This window comes from Apus apus, chromosome 1 (assembly GCF_020740795.1).
Source record: "Apus apus isolate bApuApu2 chromosome 1, bApuApu2.pri.cur, whole genome shotgun sequence".
NCBI classification, from domain to species: domain Eukaryota; kingdom Metazoa; phylum Chordata; class Aves; order Apodiformes; family Apodidae; genus Apus; species Apus apus.
Genome location: NC_067282.1, coordinates 101,509,725 through 101,531,054, shown reverse-complemented (window position 1 = coordinate 101,531,054; position 21,330 = coordinate 101,509,725). Strand labels below are relative to the sequence as shown.

The 21,330-nt window shown below is 38.9% G+C and overlaps 1 protein-coding gene across 4 annotated transcripts in view; it reads right to left on the bottom strand.

Annotated features, from left to right (window-relative positions):
- Window positions 1–21,330, bottom strand: part of MAOB (monoamine oxidase B) — a 57,759-nt gene that overhangs the window by 17,413 nt on the left and 19,016 nt on the right. For 3 of the 4 annotated variants that reach the window (XM_051609097.1, XM_051609095.1, XM_051609098.1), the window contains exons 2-10: window positions 20,954–21,048; window positions 19,870–20,007; window positions 8,429–8,533; window positions 7,614–7,705; window positions 4,677–4,818; window positions 3,253–3,402; window positions 2,435–2,594; window positions 931–1,027; window positions 143–196 (exon numbers count right to left, since the gene is read on the bottom strand). In XM_051609097.1, coding sequence (XP_051465057.1) covers window positions 143–196; window positions 931–1,027; window positions 2,435–2,594; window positions 3,253–3,402; window positions 4,677–4,818; window positions 7,614–7,705; window positions 8,429–8,533; window positions 19,870–20,007; window positions 20,954–21,048 — 1,033 coding nt within the window. The remainder of the gene's footprint in view (window positions 1–142; window positions 197–930; window positions 1,028–2,434; window positions 2,595–3,252; window positions 3,403–4,676; window positions 4,819–7,613; window positions 7,706–8,428; window positions 8,534–19,869; window positions 20,008–20,953; window positions 21,049–21,330) is intronic. The other variant, XM_051609099.1, reaches the window with a different exon arrangement.

Sequence of the window (21,330 nt, the reverse complement as noted above, 5' to 3'; positions counted from 1 at the left end):
TTCCTCAAAGTGCCATGTCCTCCTACTGTTCCAAAGTTACAAAAAACTTACTTCAAATTGGGGCATTTTTTTTTCCTGCTCTGGTCATTTATAACAAAAGTTTGACTCAGATTCCATGCAGATCTCTGGTGTTTGTCCTTACCTTTCTTCTTTCGTGAGACCCGTCAGTCTTCTACACTTCCGAGCAAGAATGAAGCTGTAAAAATAGGAATACCACAGACAATTTTCTTCCATTATCTTACTACATTTCTTGCATTATTTAAAATGCCAATAGCTTAAGATGAGATGCTTTTGATGCACTGTATTAGCTTTCAGGTCTCTACCCAAAACATCAACTTCACCTCTCTGTGCAATGTTATATTCTACGTCTGCTGCTTGCAGGACTCACTGAAGTTCAGGTTGGAGTATTTGTATGAGCTCTTTCCCAAAGTCCTTACCTTTATACAGCAGGGCATGCAAGCATATAACAACACGAGGTGAAGCCTGGGATTGAGCTGGAAATTTTGTTAAATAAAATTTCTAAACTGATCATAGTCTCTGACTGTTTAAAAACAAAACATAATTATAGGAAAAAAAATCATTTAAATAACTGGAAGATTTAGGGAAGGCAAACTATTTGGAGATAGCATTTCTGCAGTCACTCCCTTTCTTCTCCTTCCTTTGCTTTCCTGCAATCTTGTATTTTGCCACAAAAAGAGTGAGAAAGACAGAAGAAAAATAGAATTCCATTTTTTAAAATTAACAATTAAATCACAGGGATAACTTTTTTGAAAGAATAGTTACTAGAACATAATTCAGCACAAATTGAGAAACTCAGCCCTTTAACTATTTTTAAGTATTTCACTTCAAAAGTAGCAGGTTTTCTGTTTTAATTGTTCCCTCTCAGGCAAAATAAAAATGCATTAACCAGACATCTCCTTTGACTCTTACCCAATTATGGCAGGAAAGCTGCCATCAGGCTTTGTATCATCAAGTGTTAAACCAATTGCAGCATCCTCATCTTCAATGATCATGGTGCCACAATACCCTGGTAAGCAGAAAGTGGAAAAGGAGTTAGGATCCATGTGTCCAAAAGCAGGAACAAGGTTCCTGTGAAAACTTAGAAGTTGACTGGAAAAAGCCCTAAACAACCTGATCCAAATTCATCCTGCTTTGAGCAAGGCATTGGACTAGATGGCATCCAGAGGTCCCTCCCACTCTCTCTTATTCTCTGATTCTAATGTAGGGACATATGAAAACAAAGGAAAGAAGAATAAAAAAAAAACAAACAACCAACTAAAGCAATCTCCATCAATTGACCAAGATTAGCCCATAGGTCCCTTGCAGTGTAATATCCTTTTGGTTCAGAGAAGCGCTAGATCATCTCTAGAGGAGAAAATTCAGATCTCAGATGTGCTGACAATTAACAATAGTTTTCAAGCATCTTTAGACTAGAAAGTCAACAAAGGAATTTCCTTTTGCTGAATTTGTGATAGAAAAATAAATTATTCTGCAATCCAGTAATTATTAATTCCACAGAAACAGATTGGTCTCAGATTCCGAAGATGTTCAAGTGCCTCCAGTACAAATGACTCTGTATATGACATTTATATCAGACATAGGAGGAGATACTTTTACATTTGTTTGAAAATACAATTATTCTTAAAATAAGTGTTTGAAGAGAATAAATTGTTCTTGAAGGAGCAACAACAGTGTTAGGAAAGCACAGTATGAAAACTATGGGTTCTACCAGGAAATGAGTGTCACCTCTTGCCAATCCACCCCAAACCTAATAGCCAGAATATGCCAGGATCCAGAAAATCATTAGTTGAAATGAAGGGTGGATAACATTTGCAGACAAACACAAATGTGGAGTCTCTATATCCAGTGAAGAGAAATGGGTGCTATTACATTGCAGATTGTCTTAGATTCAGTAAGTTCTAAAAGTGATCTGAGGAATCATGATGGAAGTACTCAGCACGTGAAGGGAGTGCAGGATGGCTAGCCCAGCTGGGTATGTCTGTGTGAAGACAAATTAATCCTGCCCTGTGCATCCAGAAGACAAGAGATTTTGGAGGCTGACAAACTGATTGGATAAAATCTCACTCCGTCACATATCACTTGGACCTTTAGCTTACTGTACAAGTGGGAGAGATGCATCTCATATTCAGGTGCCACTGAAGGAAAAGAGGAGGACAACAAAGGACAACCAAGGCAATAAGCAACAGACATGAGCTCTCCCTTCATGCCTACGACCTCCTTTTAATTTTCCCATCCACTCTCTCTTCCCAAATCACCTCTCAAGTTCCGCAAACAGGGAACGGCAAAACTGGCATAGAAGTGTACAAAGTCTCCTTCTGTGGTTCAGCATCCTCTAAACACAAAGTCTACTCCATTGCATGTACCTTCTTCCCTCTCTCTGTTACTACTATTCCCTTCAATTAAAGAATAATACCCTTCTTTCTCCAGAAAGTTTCCTTATAGTACACAATACACTTGATGACTGAGCCCATGGGGATTCGGTTGATGAGCTGGTTTCTCATTGGTGGCAAAGGTGGGTTGAAATGAATCTTCAAACCAAGAGCAGGGGGAATGGCACTGATCACATATTTGCCCTGGAAAAGAAATTATACATAAGCCAAATACATTCTTCACTACTTCATGCTAAGTATGTTGCTTTAATCATCTTGGCAGACAACTGAGGAGGCTCCAGGGTGTATCTTCTGAAGCAATTTTGGCATTTAGCATAAGAATTGCAAAACTGAAGCCTCACAAAATTCTGGTTGTTAAACAACAAACAAGCATTATAAAAACAGCCATCTGTTCCAGTGATGGGCAGCTGCTTTCCCCAGCACTTGACAAAAAGCCAGTGGAAAGATTTTCTGTATTACAAGAGTTCATCAGTCTCTCTTCCATCTGGACTCCTCTATTACAACTTGGAAGCAAAGCCTGAAATGTTTTTCACAGAAAGTTTATTACTAAGCTACATTTCTGTGTTCACCATACAATTATTCTTTAATTTGGAAGGTAACTGAATACTAGAGGAGATGCTAGTGATGGAAGAACTCAAATATACTTTGCTTTTCAGGCATCACTTCAAATGCCTACCATTGCTATTACTTGAGGATGATGAGAAAGTGTGATTTTTCTGTCAGTCACTTTAATCTCTGCTACATTTTTGTACAGGATTTTGGAGAAGTCAGAAAGGAAAAGTTAAAGGTTTTCTAGCCATCCTAGCACAAACAGCTGCTTAAATGTTAGAGGTTTCATTACCTCATATAATTCATGATCTAAGGTTTCCACTATGACACTTTCACCCGACTGGTCGATGCGGATGACTGGCTTCCTCAGCTTCACCCGGCCTCCCAGGCGCTCCATGATTTTCTCACTGATCTGGCCAGAGCCCCCAACAAACTTTCTCTCCTGAAACACAGAAAACAACAACTTAGCAAAGCAGAATCAGCTGAGTGATGCATGTGAAGCACATGTCGCGACAAGCATTTTGCTCGGCATTCAAAGCAAATCCTTCCACTGTTATCAGACCTTTTCAGGGAAGTCCAGCAGTCTCAGTTGGAAAACGTATTCATGCTCCTTTCTCTTCCAGTGAACTCCTCAAACACTTCCTGTACTTGACCACCAGCCAAAACTAGATGTATCAGCCACCTCATGAGAAAATCCCTTCTCATGTGGTCTCCAAATGGATTCCACAGACCTGTGTGAATCAGCAAGACTTCTGAAAAGCACTTAAACTTTTAATCCTTCCTCTGAGTTCACTCTTATCCCTGCAGAGGTCTGTGCATCAGAAGTAGGAACCCTGATCCCCATAATAAATAACAAGGTGTAAAGAAGTGATGTAGCTCATACCAAAAATATATCCCAAAGTATGTAAACTAACTTAATGTAAACTCAAATCACCTCGAATATAACACAGCATTCAAATAATATAGTGTATAATGAATATACAGTTTATTTACCTATAATTATCTCTTATCTATGCATAGTATGCATCTTAACATGTTTTGCTGTATTTTTGCATTTTTGATTATTACATCCTTTGCATTTCTAACCCATAATTATTTATAATATAATCCATAAGACTTGCATTTCTCAAGGGTAAGACCATTAACAAAGTCTTTACTTTTTTGAAATGCAGAAGCAGCACTAATATATCAGATTTCAAACATTTCAGAGAAATGATATTTTTAAGCAGGGGTGTTAATGTTCTTCAGACTAATTTTAAAATCTTAACAGTTTTAATCCTGGGAGCTAGTGTCTTTAGGAACCCAGTTCTGGGTGACATTTTCCATATTAATTCAGAGCACTCTACACACTCATGCAGCCAGCACTGCCATCCCCACTATGTAGTTCTGAAATGGTAAGGCTTGCTTCAGCCTCAGAACAGCAATAAGCATAACTAATACCTTCTTTTTTTAAAGTTTTCTAACCAGAGCTCAAACAGAAGTAAGAGTTAAGAACTGATACAAATCTGCAAATCTACTGATTCCTGAGCCAATGCCTTCAGCACAGGAATAGCCTTTGACATTAGTTTTTCAAGATTCTGACCAATGTGTAAATTAATAGAATTAGTTATCAATGTGCTACTGACTCAAAATCATGGATGTCTCAGTTGGCCCTCTGAACTAAAATAAACAAGCAAGGCCCTGTCACAAGCCACGGAAGGAGAAGGCTGACAGTACCTGCCCTCCATTAGTTGTTGAGAATATCCTCACTGTTCCTCCACACTGCTTCACATACCACAAAAACCAAAGGGCAGAGACCTCGTGGGGTTCAGAAGTGACATCCACATTCACAAACAGAGTTGCAAAACTCTTGGCAGCACTGCAGCAAAAATGAGAGTTAGTTTAAAGGAGGGTCACAATCTGGTTCTTTAGTAAGGGAGAGGCCATCTTCTGCATTCTTGTCTTTCACTGAGGGCAAAGGACTCCATAATTGCAGTTGAAATAGGAAACAACATCTGCTGTATTCCAGCAAAACTTGAGCTCCAGGAGGCACAAGAGCCAATGAAAGCTTACGTCACTTTATGCTACTAATACAAAGTTAGCTTGTCATCCTAGACTCTGGATTAAAGGAAGAAATCCCCCCTATCTTCACTCGACTCCAAAACCACCATGTCCTCCCATGGTTCCTGGATTACATCCAAGATATGCAGCTTTGTTTGCACCTGTTAAATGACTGTCCCTCAAGCACACAGCATTGAGATTATTCAACACTTGTCATTAAAAAGTTAGGGCTCTTGTCTAAGCTAAATATCTAAGCTCTCTGGATTAGTCAGCATCTCTTCACTGTCTCTGCTCCTTTGGTGTGCTCAGGGAGGAACACGACAGCTGGAACATAACAAGGAAAGAAATGTATATAGGAAACAGTAAGTGAAAAGAGCATATACACATTCATGCAAAAGTCTGGCAAGGAAAGGTGAACTACACTTTTGGCAGCTCAAGTCAGTATCTTAAACTGTGGTCAGGTAGCAAGTGGTGGTGAACACAAATGTGGAAAGCAGCCTATATCTGAAAACTGATCATTGCTTTTTGTCCTCCAATTGGTGCTTTCTTAACAGCTTTACTGAAAATTCCTGTACAAACCTATCCAAGATTTTAGGTGCACAGAGTTAATTAAGGCTCAGGGAAATATTCCTCCTGTTAAATACTTCCTCTGCTCTCACTCTGAGGAGGAGTTTAAAAGAACATGGACAGGACCAGGAGATGCTCAGCTTAACTGCAGTGTGCTTCACAGGGACTGTAATTCTATAGGTTTTTCACATGACAGGATTCAGGCAATCATCAGCTTCTAAACCAGTACATCGGTCCACTTTTAGTTGCTTCTTTCTTTTTTCAGTCTTCAAACTTTTTGGAATGGTGGGGAGGTGGAGGAGAAGTGAAAAGCCTATCTCAAACATACTATGTCAAACAGCTGTAGATACAGACAGAAAAAAGGCACCTTCTGTCCTTTCTAAAAATGCCAAGTCCTGCTGAAATAAAAAAACGGATCCATTTTCTGAAATATGGGTGGTGCATTCTGGTCTCATTTTTAACTGCCGAAACAATACGGAAAATATTTATCAATTTTTGTCTGTATAAGCACATATTGTAAAATATTATCAACTATGAAAGATATTTTATCTAATGGGATAATTAGTGTGTGTATTTATTAATATTTCGTGAGTGGATGCTCACAGATGGTGGTTAAATTCTCCTAGTTTTTGCCCCCTTCTCCCATTGTTTTTTAGCATTTCAGTTCCCCAGTTTCTGCTGGTATTTTATCTAGAAATGGCAATATTATTTCAACCAAGAGCACTCAGGAGATTTCCAGCATGCAACTCTAGCCAAAAGCAAATCTGTACAGTCTGTTAGATGAGAGGGAATATTAGAAGATTACCCTTCTGGACCGTTACCTTCCAGGAGGGCAAATTTCTATATCATGTTACCTAAATCTTGAACAAACTGGGCAAATCATGCTGAGATGCACATATAAAATCTGAAATGCATCTAGGAATTAAGAAAGGCTGACAGTTATGCCAATATTGAGGCAACATGTCAAGTCTTATTTCATCAGAGTTTGAAAAAAATACTACTTCAGTCATGTGAGCTACTGGATATTGAATGACTTACTGGTGCATGGCACTTTGCTAACCTGTACAGCTCCTTAGCAAATCTGAGGTTCACGTGGCCAGTAGAACCAAACCCATATGTTTCTATTTGGTTTTAATGAATACGGACTGTGATAAAAATGAGAACGACTTCCTATGTGGTTTTGTGCAATTGTAACTCTGGCTAAAGGAAAACAGAAGATTAAGTTTTTGGACAAGAGCCTGCTGTCCATTAACAATGATCATGTTGCTTTCTAGAGGCAAATACAAAAAAAAAATGCCCCTGTGAATACGTGTCGACTTGAGTGGGTGCTAGCAGGCTTCTCCACCAAGCTCATGCAGGCTCACAGCAGCCATGTGTCGGGTGTTTAGCAATTCTGAAAAAGTTGTTGTAGAAATCAATCTGCTTTACAGCGAGGCAGAATAACCGGGTTTTTTTACTTCAGTGCGAAGAAAACCAATCAAACTGTTGCTGGATGGCAAGTAAAGAAAAATTGCTTTGATGTACACATAAAATCATGAAGCCTTTTCAGTTTCTCTGGGTGCTATATAGTGTAGCAGTTAACAACAGAACGATGGCTGTTATAGTGATTTAGTGCTATTTCAAGACCAAACATTTTTTTTACTGCATTTTGGTAAAACCAGCTGGTCCAGCAGAGAATAAAGGTGTGTTGTTTCATCAAAAGTTTGATTCAAAAATCTGCTGTAGCAAGAACATTTTTCTCTTAAAAGTTAAACACACAGTAAAGTGCATAAACCAGATGAAGCTCCTACCTATGTCTTCAGAAGTAACCCTCCCCCAAAACATTTTCCTTTTACCTTTATTTTAGTCTAAAAGGTTATAGAAATACAACATAACCTGCTTTGTGTGCTGACAGGTGTTGCATTCCATTATTACAAGATTTTCTCACCCCATTTCTTTAAAAAGGGTGCATTCTAGTGGTAGTTATATCTGTTTGCAAAGCAGTAACACCTATTTGGAGCTCTAAGGAATATAAGTTATTATAATTAGTATTAAAGATCTTCTTACTTTGTCCAGCAAATTTTATCCAGTAAGTCTTTCATAGTCATTTTGTCCCACTCTTCGGCATGTGGAGCCTTCCATGGGGCTTCATTTGGAATCTAAGGAGACATAAGAAAGCATGCATCAGCACATGAATGAGTGGCATAAGAAAGAGACAACACACACAATCAAAAACTATCTCATCTTTAGACTGTGACTCACCCTATAAATTCCTGGCAAGTAATACAGTGAACTTAACAGAGGATGTTTTTAAGGGTTTTTTATTATTTGTTTGTTTTAAGAGTGCTGTTTTTAGATTTAAGAATAGAGAATTTTAAAGTTAGGGACTTTGCCTAGAATGGCAAAGTAGAGTGCTGGGAAATGTCTCTCAAATACTGCATATCTCTCCCATTCATCTACGCAAGAAACAGCAACTTTTTCTCAAAGTCTTGTAGCTCAGCCAATGCAAAACATACACTACTGGTAACAAAATAAAATGGTTGAGCTGAATTTGAGAGTGGAGGACGACGTACAAGTCTCTTAAAATTACACTTACCCAGCCATCAGGCAAAATGCTAAAAATCACATACCTAAACCCTAATGAACATATACTCTGAAAAAGAAGGTATGATTGCAGACAGCCTCAGCTGCATGGCCTTCAGAAAACCATGCCAGGATGCCATGTACACAACATGTGCTCTGACCACCAGTACCAAAACGCATGGCTACTCTTGCCAGCACCAGGTTTGTTCAAGGTAGAGCAGCTCGACCTATCTGCATTCTAGTCCCATCTTCACTTTGCCCCTTGTGGAGACACTCAGCTGCAACCCCTCATTCCATACCTCTTTTCCCATTTCATCCAGAGTTCTCCATAGGTTGTTGTAATCCAGGTAGACCAGTGGATTCCACATAGGAGGGAAAGCACCTTTAAAGGGGTAAGACTTACCCTACAAGATGAAAAACCAATAAAAAGATCATGAAAACTAAATACAATTATGGCTTCTACATGTGGCCAGCTGCACCAAATGGTTAAGTGTTCACTGGAAGAAAGCACAGATGTCATCAATACGTGTAACAGCTTCCAACGGATCATGTCTGTGTGTGCATGCATAATGATAGGCAATGGGCACAAAACCAAACATAGGATCTTCTGTCTGAATGTAAGGAAACACTTTCTCACTGTGAGGATGACCAAGCACTGGCACAGGTTGCCCACAGAGGCTGTGAAGCCTCTGTGAAGCCTTGGAGATACTAAAAAGCTGCCTGGATATGGTCCTGGGCAACTGGTTCTAGGTGGACTTGCCTAAGCAGTGGGATTGAACAAGATGACCGCCAGAGGTCCTGTCCAACCTCAACCATTCTGCAATCCTGCTATTCTACATGTGCAATTTAAGTGTGATACACAGTTTAATTAAGTCAGTTGTGTGCAGAACTGATACTGTTTTGTATCTTCAAAGCTTTATATTGGGCACTTGTGGGCAACTAAACTAATATCCTGCAGTAGAATCGCAAAGATCAGACCCCAAAAATGAGATGCAACAGCATTGAGATGAAAAATTGGCTGTTTATTACTGCAAAATAGAAAAATGTTACATTTTTTTTCTCTTAAATGTTAATGAAAAGACTGAACTCTTAATTACATTTAGTGTTTGCTTGTTTTTGTTGTGGTTTTTTTTTTTTTCTTTCAAAATGAAACAAAAGCAGCTGTGATGAGTTTTATTATACACTAAAATCTTAGCTTGGACACCTTCCTGGAAAAAAAATATGGTTTCAGCTAACCTAAAAATCCCCAGCCCTACAGAAAATGTAGCACTTGCTAATAATGACTCATTCTTCCAATCCAACAACTCTGGCCTTGAATTCCAGAGAGTGATGGTGTAGCCAATACAAATGTCCTAATTACATAATTATAAATTTAATAGTTAATTTTTATTTACCTGTATCCCCAATAGGTATTCAGAAAGTCTAGCTGAATTAAGCATTAAAGAAGAGAGGTAACATGTAGAGCTTTTTTATCTACATGGGATTTCCCTGGCTGACTATATGGATGGCAGCAACACAGCTTTAAAAATTCACAAAGAAATGCTTGTTAGCACTATGTAGTTACTTATTTTTTCACAATGCATCCATAAAACTGATGAACAATAAAGGCCATGTTGTGTACTACAGCTGACTTTTCAAAGCTTATATTAAATTATGTATTTAAGTGGTCACTGCATCAGCATGAATGTCAATTGGTAGAAGTACTAACTGTTAACAGTCTGATGCAGTGCCACACCAACCTATTACTAAAAGAATATTTATATGGGCTTCAAAACAGGTACTGCATTAAGATTTAATATTTAAAACTAGGCAAGGGCAACAGCACTGTGTCTTGTTGACGAGAAGTATCCAAAGACCACTTACTCAAATAAGTGTCTGGCTTGATTTGATTTAGTTTCTTCATTAATAATGCGAAAGCAGAGAGAAAGAGCACATTATTCAAATCTGCAGGTGTTTGCAAGCATGAGAAGAGACAGTAAAAGGGCACAGAGGGATCCTGAAAGACTCAAAATTTGGTCCAGAAGTAACAAAATGAGATATAACCTTGAAAATTGCTAGCTATTAATTTTGAGGACTTCTAATTCAAAGCAGGAGATACTTAAAAAGCAGTAAGACCAAAAATCAAAGCCAAGGATAAGAATAAGAGAAAGCTAGTTTACAAAAAAAAATTTCAACAGGTTAGAGAAAGTGAAGAAGAAACTGCTTTTTCGTTTGTCTTTGTACAATGCAGGACTAACAGAATCCTTGCCAGAAACACCAATGAAACACTAATGAAAATTAAGAAGAGAGCAAAGTGAGGGAGTAAAGGCATTAATACTTAAGCCCATGGGCCTATGAAGAAGTAGCTGCAAAACAACAATTTCATTTTGCAGTGCTTTTGAGGAGAGATAAGTTGTAAAATGCCAAAGCGTCGATTTTTAAAAAAGTTTTCAATCAGAAGTTTTGACACAGCCAGAGTAGATCTCCAGTCACTTCATGAGCCAGAGGTACCATGGTTGAAAACTCAGCATTTTCAATTTAAGAATGGATATTGCAGCACATGTTGACAAATACTCCTGGAAGTGGAGGGCTGATTTTGTTTTGTTGTGGTTTGTGTGGTTTTTTTTTCATTCAGTATGGAACAAAAGTGTATTTCTACAACTTTTGTGCTCCAAAATTTGAAAATAGATTAAATTGGAATCAGGAAAACATATTCTTGTAGATGGAGATGAACTCTGAGTTTGTTTCATCAGAAGCATTTAAACCCAAAATGGACATGAAATTAATTAATTATCACTAAATTAATTTTGGGCATGAAATTAACTGGGGCATATCATCATACTCTGCTGCCTGAGGGTTAAAAAAGAGCAGCAAAACCCCTCAGACTTCCATCCAGTCTCACCTTCCAGACCTTCCTGTCACAGCTAGTAACATCTGAACCATGTTGGTAATTACCTTTTAGCCTTTTTGAGCACATTAAAATTTCACAACTAGCTCCTGTGGCAATAAGTCAGTTTTACTGTACCTTCTTCTGAACACTGGAGCCACCCTTCACTGGTATAAACACCATGTATGTATTCCAAAGACAGAGCGTATCAGTTTGGTTTTAAGTATCTAGCATTTCCCAGATTTAGATTTATGAAATACATACACTGCTGTGCTCAAGAAAATCAGGACAGCATCAGAATGGGTTATTCCTACTATTGATTTTGTGCTGAGCTTCCTGCTATGCCAGAAACAATCCTGAGTTATCCCTTCTGAGTTAACTCAAGTCTTACATATTCCCTGTGGTCCTTTCTCACATGTGGATAGCTAAAGAGAGACACAAAAAATATCTTTGTTTTAGTATTCTTCTATTTCACTGCATTTGAACTGCTGAAAGGGAATTCTTGGGTATGTCTCTTGTCCAGAAATTGAGGGTGACAAATCTCATAAAGCACAAGAACAAATTTTGACCTGGAAAAAAAAAAAAACAATCATAAAAGTGAGGGAGTCCCCCCCCCGTGAAAGTTACTTTTACACAGATAAAACTCCAGGAGCTGCCAATGAGAATTTTGTGTGAGGAGAAACTGCAGGATTAGGCTCTACATAGAGACAAAAATAACAGCACCAAAGAAAGCTCTGGGTAGTTTCCAAAAAACTGAAACATTTCAGCTCTACTTCTGATGAATTTGCACTTTTGAAAAACCAACAAACTTATTGATATTTAGGCAAAATGTGCATATTTCAATCATATTAGCATTCTCCATACCTCCTGGTGTTGTATGAGCTCTAAAGAAAAACACGACAGAAATTAAAAATATGCCCCAAGATGCACAAAACATTTCCTTTTCAAATGCTTTTTTATACCTAAATCAGAGCAGTATAAAACCAGCAATAATAACCATCCCTTCTGATCATTTGACATATTTCAATACCAGTATTCTAATGCTCAGAAGTACTTATTTTATATATATATACAACTTTTTTTTTAAGGCTTACTGATATTTAAAAGAGGCATATGTATTTCTTAAAAACTGTTTCATTATGCCACCTGCAATACTTCTGAAAGCAGAACACTAGCACCAGCAACTGGAGGTCTGCTTGCTATTGTATGGTCACTTGCTGCTTATAAAGGCTGTTGTTGCAGTTGCGGGTAAAACACACCGAAGAGGATGAAACTATAGGGAGGAAATTCCAGAAACCCAGCTGTCTCAGGAATAAACAAACAGAATTGAGAAATCCAGTGTTTGTCACAAATATTACCATTCCCAAACGATTTTCTCATTCATCTATTTCACAGCAACCAATGTTTGGATTAGTTACTTGGGACCCATGTAATATAAGTAGTACAGAAATAAAATTTCCGCATACATCAGCTCTGCTTCAGGTCAAATAGCTGACACAAGATGTGTCTTATCACAGAGGAAATAAACCACATCATGGCAAGTGAGTATCAGCAGCCCCTTGAGTATCAGCCCCAGCAGCTGAGAGGGCACAGGGATGGGATCCCACGCATTTTCTCCCAGGAGGGCAAGAGTAGTGAATGCCTGACACACTTCATCAGGAAATATCACCAGTTTCTCAATGCAAAGTGGGATCTCAGGAGCAACTCTGCTTTTGCAAGTACAAGACAACTTCGTCCTCCTCTAAATGTTATGTACCCAGGTAGTGCTCGAGTGGGATACAGTATTGTGAACTGAAGCCTCTGGTGCCAATGATTTACACAATTTTTTTATAGCACAGTATAAGCATCTCATAAATACAGTCACCTTTCATTGAAAGGAACAAGATATTGTGGTACATTTTTCTGCATCACTGAATGAGCACATACTCCCTCAGCTAAATCATCTAAACCTTGGAGTAACTGATGCTAATTTCACCAAGATGTCACTCTGCCTATTCATTCACAGTTACATAGGTTTATAGGCACATAGTGCCCTCTGCTGATTCACAGCACTGATGCATCACACACTTTGTTCTCTCAACTTTAAATCCTAGTAAAGGCAAGACGCAAAATTGTGAGAAGGAAAATGAGAAACAGCAAAGGATCACTTCAGGCTGTAACACTCTACCTGTCTCAGATACAGTTTCTCATCTGCTGCCCTGTGGAAAACTATCCCTTTACTTTGGTTTGTGGGGGAAGTTATTTGTTGTGGTGGTTTGGTTTGGTTTTGGTTTTGTTTTTTTTGTTCCACAGCATCCATCACTATGTGTCCTTGGGACTAAACCTCCTGTGTAATCATAATTCTCAATAAAATATGGCAATTAGCTGGACCAAGCTGAGAGAGCTAAACAATCCTACTTAAGAGTAACCATGTTTTTCATTCATTGAAGTTCCCTTCTTTGAGAAACTGTTCCAGAGGTCATACGCTCAGCTGGTTACTATACTGACAGATATCGTAAAGGTAAAAAGATACATAGGTCAGAAAGGATAAATGCAGCACAAGTAAATCCTGATTGCAAAAATATCCTCCAAATATCTTTCAGTATCTAATTGGAGATCATCAGCTGTGGATGCTAGAGTGCTTTGTAAAATCTGGTCAGCAAAAGTAATTCCATTTTAGGTGTAGCATAGCCAGTAATGCTGGCTTTGAACACTCATCCTGAAAAGGAAAGCAGTTAATAGGGAACAATTTCTCTCTCCCATATTATAGAAATTAAGTCCATCTTCACTCTGCCACAACATTTGCTGGAACACTTGTCTTATCTGCAAAAGGCAGAATGAGAAAAAACAACACTGAAATGATTTAGAAAAGGAAACTGAGGTTGTGTCCTGAATTTATAAATGAATCTAACTATTTGTTCCAATCGGCTAAGAAAAAAGTTAAATAAGTTTCCTTCCTAGTAGGATGGGATTTTTTATTTGGACACTAAAAAACACCTTTACAAGAAGCATTTAGGTGTCTTCTCAAGCACAGATTTATAGGAATTGTGGTTCTAAACACTCTTTGAAACCATGGCCTGCCTATGACTTTCAACATCCGAACCCACCTGTCAACAACGTGGATAAAATCAATAGAAAACTTTTCAGTGTTTCTAGAACTTTAAAAAATAAACAAACAAAAAAACCCATCACCAACAAAACACACCACAAAAAAAAAATCCAATGAAAACAAACAAACAAGAAAACAAACAAACAACAACACACACTTCCCTCCCAAAAGAAGAGAAATGGACATAAAAAAATGAAAACAGAAGAGTTTAATTTGGGAGAAAGCCATCAAATGAACTCTGCCCACAGACAACATAACCAAGCACATAGGGTACACATGTTCTCTCACAACTAAACTCTCACACAACTCTCACTATCTTTAAAGCACAAGAGTGGGCTCACTAATTTAGGTTGAGATACTGCAGGTTATTACATTTCTTACCTAAAAAAAAAAAAAGAAAAAAGAAGCTTTACATAAAATTTTACAGATGTGTGAAACTCAGTATGCTCAGACAGCTTTTCCTGTTTGAAACACACATTTCTCTTTTCTATTTTTGTAAATCTCAATCAGCGTCTCAAGGGAAACCAAGATCAGTTCTTACAATCAGATGCAATTGAAGCTTTTCTCCAAGCAGCCTGAATTAAATAAACTAGGTGGGAGCACAGCTACTTTTCCTCATCTCCTAGGGAAGAGATCCTGGGGTCTGGGCGAGCTAAAACTGAGGGAGTTTCCTTAGATTTGGATTTAATTAAGACATGCATAGTATATTTCCTTTCTTACTGCTTTCATCTTCATGCTACATTAGGCCACAGCCACCCATCTTCCAGACAATCTTTTTAATCAATAAACACCCCATGCAAAACCTTGCTTTACAGTCCCCTTTGAAAGAGATCACTTTGCAGATTTGCTGTACACAATCTTGCATCTTTTAGGCTGCTGTAATACAAACATTATCCATATTTTAATTTAAAAGGTCTAATTATGAACTTCTCATGATTACTGCCAGGTGGCTGGCACAAAAAAGGAAAGATGCTCCTTTATTTTCAGGGCATTTCCAATGAGACTGAAACAAGACCAGCCTTTCCTACACTCCTGTCTATAACTGCTCTTCATTCACAGCATGGAAGATATCCCTTGCAGGAGTCTGCAAGATGCTTTCACAAACCTCAGCCTATCCAATCCTTTAACACTTCAGGGAAGGGCTTTCACAACTTCCCTGGACAACCTGTTCCAGTGTCTCACCACCCTCACACTAAAGAATTTCCTCCTAAAGTCTAACTTAAATCTCCCCTCTTCAAGTTTTGATCCATTACCCCTTGTCCTCTCACTACTTGCCCTTGTAAAAAGCCCCTCTCCAGCTTTCCTGCAGCCCCTTCAGGTACTGGGAGGCTGCTATAAGGTCTTCCCAGAGCCTTCTGTTCTTCAGGCTGAACAGCCCCAAATCTCTCAGCCTGTCTTCATAGGAGAGGTGTTACAGCCCTCAGATCACCTTTGTGGCCCTTCTCTGGACTTCCTCCATGAAGTCCATGTCTTTCTTATGTTGGGGACTTCAGAACTGGACACAATACTCCAGGTGGGGTCTCACAACAGCCAAGTAAAGGGGAAGAACCATGTCCCTTGACCTACTGGCTACGCTTCTTTCGATACAGCCCAGGATATGGTTGACTTTCTGGGCTGCAAGCACACATTGACAGCTCATGTTGAGCTTCTCATCAAGTCCTTTTCCTCAGGGCTGTTCTCAATCCATTCTCCACCCAACCTGTATTTGTGCTTGGGATTCCCTCAATCCAGGTGCAGGTCCTTGCACTTGGCTTTGTTGAACTTCAAGAGGATGGCACAGGCTCACCTCTCAAGCCTGTCAAGGTCCCCTGGATGGCATCCCATCCCTCCAGCATGTCAGCTTCACTACACAGCTTGGTGTCATCAACAAACTTGCTGAGGGTGAACTCAATCCCACTATCCATGTCTCCAACAGAGCTGTTAAACAGCACTGGTCAGAGTACCAACCTTTGGGGAACACCACTCAAAAAAGGGAAAAAAACCAAAACATATTATGCCATTTTGCCTCACTTAAATTGATGGCAACTGAGGGTCTCAGACTTTTTGTTTTCTGAATGCACTCCAATTAAGATATACAATGAAAAATGAAAGCACTTCTATCTCGCCATTCAAAATTCCATTTAAGCTGTTATGCTCTGTACTACAGACTATACCAGGACATACTGCTCTTAGATTTGCAGAGAAGCAGGTCAAAAGCTTAAATAAATCATTTTGCTTAGCTTCAGTGCATGTATCACTGATATCACAAAAGAAACACCAATAAATTCCAGAACTTTAGGACAGACAGCAGTCACTTATCCAGATGCTAATTAAATCCCAATACAACAGGACCATCACATTTTTTATTCATGAACAGGACCACAGCAAACTGCATTTTTATAAACACAGTAGTGCTGAAAATTAATTACACCCAAGAGGGATGTATTTTTTTTTTTTCTGCAGATCCATTGTAGATTAGTATATAACCTGTTAACATTAATGCAGATTTGTGGTTCTAGTTAAAAGTATTGTATGTCTAAGACTAAATATTCACCTTCAGTGATGTGCTGCAGGGTTCACACTGGCATTCGCTCCAGAGATGCCGACTGTATGTGAAAGTTGTGCTAAACTTGAAGAGGGCAAGGTATGCATTTGACCACCTCTAGCCAGTGCTGCTGGCAGAAGAATGGGCATGGGAAAAACTCCGTTCTTCTACAGGGAGCTTAACTGAAGTGAGGAAGCAATCAGCAACTCTCTGCCAAGAACCCGACCAGTGAGCAGGGTGGGGATGCTACATGTTTCACCCAGTATTTTAACTTGAAAGACCTCTCCCTGCCCAGGATGTGTGCAACACCAAGCCTGACTTCTGGTGCCAAGGAAACAACTAGCAGGACTTAGTTACCACTACAGGAGGAAGGTTTCAGGTACAACAATGGCAGTGGGGGAATCTACCACAGACCAATGACTAGATTTTGAGAAACAACCTTTGTTGGTCTAATGTAGCCAGTAGGAGGAGTCTTATTGCCAGCCTACAGTACCAGGTTTTCATGCAATCTCTCCATCAGCAAAAATGCAACCAGACAGAGGGTGTTCAGCTGGCACCACAGCGGGACAAAGAGGAGATCATACTGGATGTATATGAAGCAATCAAGTTCTAAAAATATTTATTCAGCAAACCAGTCGTACGAAGGAATGTTTCTTACTGCAGATTTAGGGTAGCAGAGTAAACCAGTTCTGCTGATATCTTACTTAGCAAAGGAATCTCTGTTACATTTGGTAACATTTGATAAATTTCTGTTTTAAAATGCACAAAAGGTGCATGGCTACTGGGACTCCACAAAAGTGAAGTGCAATCTGAATTAATGAAGAAAATCTGGAGATCATTAAACCCTAAAAATACTGGACATGCTTTTGTATTTCATTTCTTTCCAGAAACTGTTACATGGCAAAGGTAAAAATTACCTGGACTATATAGACTTTCATTTGCTTTTCTAAGACAAAACTGTAATTTTGGTGAGAAAATAAAAACCACCAGTCAAAAGCTGCAAATCTACATATTTAAGATGGCTCCTGCTCTCTCCAGAGCAGCTAAGGGAAAATTATCTTATTTTATCTTATTTTGAGAAGTGTCTTACATCTGCTTACCAGTCCAATGGGAGCACCATTAGGAGATGATGACTTATCAGATAGTTCTGCATTTGCTTCTTAAATATGGTTTTATGAACCCAACTTCCATTATGTTATTGAAAAGCAATGGTGTTCAGGCAGCAATTTGCCTACCAAATACTACTTGCAGAGCTATACTAATTATCTCTCTAAGGATGATGAACACAAAATGAAAAGAACATACTAATCTTCTTTCAAAGACTGTGAAAAAGGCTGCTTAACAAGTGGAGGGAAAGAAAAAAAATGTTGGGCAAGAAAAACACAATTTTGAATTTCTGTGAAGATAATACACACAATATGAGTGAGACCAAAAAGAATCTCACTGTAAAACCTGACATTAAAAAAGATTAAAGGGGAAAAAAACCCACAATTCAATCAATTTTGTAAAGCCTAATTAGCAAAGACCCACCCAGAGATCAACAAAAAGCATTCTTTTCATTTTGTAGTACAAAGAAGCTGCATATATTACTTGTACTAAAAAGCCTCTAAAATGAATTTAATTAACTATGAAAGGCTGGATTTTGCCCTTGGGTATATATAAAAACAGCAACCAATTTTACAAGATGCACTGTGATTCTTGACAGTGTAATGAGAGAATTAAAACCTTTAGGTTTCATTGCCCCTTTGGGTTCAGAGAGAATTTTGTAGTCCAGAACTTAGATTTGGTCGCAGTCACAAAACTTAGGTCAGCATGTGAATTCAAATTCATACAGGGGAAACATACTTTCATAAATTTTGGAATCTAATTTGCAAGCTATGACTTGACGGTACTACTGAAATTTCAGGGAGCACACAAGAAGACGACCCATTTTCTGGGAAAGCATGGGCAAGCCACACAGCTGAAAGTAAGAGATCTATAAGAAATGTATTACAGTTACATGAAACGCAAAAGGCTGAAGTTTATTACACTGATTTGGCCACAAGATAATGCATCTTTTCTACTTACTGTAGACTTCAGTGACTTCTGGCAGCATTCTGGAATGCCCCCATGCTAGGACAACAAGGCTGTCCTGACAGCTGGTCATCCGGACTAACCATGTCAATTACCTTCTACCATTAAGGGTTCCCCTCATGGCATGGCCTCCTGTTGCTACTGGGGAGGCTTTGAAGGCTAAATAGTGTGAACAAGTTTTGAGGATGCCAGAGGCACAGGAAACAGAACACTGTGGATAGTATCCATCAGTTCTATTACAGCAGAACTTATTGTGGATATTCACCATGGCAAATCACTTTGAGAAAACTATTTTTAATATCAATTGAGTGGGAAAATTATTGGAGAATATTTGGTAGAACACCTTTTCTCTATTGCCATTTTTAAATCTGTCGCTGTTTTCATTTATCTTTGATCAAACACCAACTATCTGACTAATAGTTTGCCAGACATTGCACAGCGGGTTTTTGTAAGCATACAAGGAAACTTAATGTTAATTTCCCCAGGACCAACATAGAAAGTTTCTCTTCTGTGGGCGTGCAACACTGCTCTATATCAGGAAAGGAGAATGGATGGTCTTTTGGAGAGCACGTAGTACAAATACAGAGAATATGTGGGTTTCTTAGCAGCTTTCCCATAGCTGTCCTGTTTCAGATCACAAACAGATTGTTTAGGTCTGCCTCCAAAAGAACATTTGACTCCCAGAGCCTTGTGCAATTGCTGTCACAATGCCTTTTGCTACTCTGCACATCAGTTTCCCCATCAGCAAAACCAGACTTAACCTCCCACTTTTCCTTCAGTCAGGATAATAATTGCCATTGGTTTAGGAAATCCACACTGAGGAACTTTCAGCCTGATTGACGATACTTCTATGGCTTCTGAAAGGGACTTGAAGATACCTCAGGCAGTATATTTCAGAGCTCACCTGTGCAGAAGAGTCACAGTAGTACTGGTCATAAACAATAAAGCTCTTTGAAAGCTTTTAACTAAGAGCTCAAGCCTGAAACAAGGCATCAGCTAACAGGGTACAGATACAGATGCACAGGCACATAGTAAATTGCATGAGTTCTTCATTACCAACGTACTTATTTTTCTCCAAGAAACTCAGATGATGCATACTTAAACTCCACTGTAGCATGGATGGAAAATAGGGAAAGAGGCAATCACTACAACTTGCCTGTCTACAGCAGCATGCTTAAGAGCATCTTACCTTGACATGGTGTATCAGGTGCTCAACTTCATTCACTTTATACGTCTCTATTCCTAACTCTTTAGACAACCGCAGAAGACGATTTTGTGTTGGTCCCACATAAGCTCCTCCAAGATCCACATATTTAACTTGCTTATTCTGTTTTATCACACACAACATAAAAAAAAAAAAAAGGGGGGGGGAATAAAACCTTTCTCAATAACACACAAGTTAAAAAAGCAGTCTAGAGGAATTCTTTAATTGAAACACTCCCAGAGTATTTTGGCCGAAATTGTTCCCCCCATAGAAAAGTGCAGTTCTTTGGTGGAGTTCTGGTGCAGTAATTATAAAAAACCTCAGATAAGGAGTTCATAACCAAGTTAGCTGGGCTGTTGTTACACTACAGCCTCAACAAACACGAGAGGAAAGAGCGTAACAAGCGAAGGGAGAAGGAAGAGTCAGGTATCTGTGTGGTTCTTGGTCAGTCAGGCATCATGCCTCTGACCGCTTCCTAAACTGTACTAGGAAGTAGCACAGGTAAGCTCTTCTAATGAGCAACATGGGAGGGGGTCTCCCAGGTCAAGGTGGGGCAAAAGGTAAAGAAGTGAAGGGAGATATGCTGGTTCTAGTTCCCAGCCACTCCTGCCATTCCTCTAGCCTACACCACTGCTCATGGGGCTTGTTACTGTTCAGCTCAAGGCTCTTCATAGCATGGTTGGCCTCACGGGTCTTTTTTCATAGAGATTTCTCTAATGTCTCTACCCAGGAAATTATTTTTAAACTTAGATAATCATATTCTCCTTCCCAGAGGAAAGGACTGATGATTCCAGAGCCTGCAGATCACACAGCAATATTCTGGTACAATATAACAAAATTTCCTACCTCCTAGTGCTCTGGAAATTTTCCCTCAAGTAGATCCTCCAGCAAGAAAGATAAATAAATACATTTATGTACACTATTCATATAGTATATGTGGACTATACATATATATATACACACACACCATACGTGTGTATAATTATATGTATGTATAGTATATTTTACATATGTAGAGGATATACTATTTGTACATATAGATAGTATAAATGGGCTTGGAGATAATTACCCTTACGGTGAAAGTTCTTCCGCCAACCCTGTCATTAGCTTCCAGCAACACCACGCTCAGGCCTGACTCAGTGAGCAGTTTGGCTGCTGAGAGACCTAAAAGATTAAAAAAATAAATAAAGAATACTTCTGTAAATACATGCCATGGCTTTTGGGACCTGACATATAAACATTCACGTTGCTATCCATTCAGATCTTGATTTTTTCTTTCAAACATTCTGCCAGGGAGGTAAGGTGGAAATAAAAAAACCTAAAAATTTGTTAAATGAAACTGAAGCCATGTATTAAAACAGTTTGTGGTCAAATTTTACATATGCTAAGCTCCTTTTGCACCATATACTAAGCTATTCTGACGCACAAGGCAGCACTGTTATGATA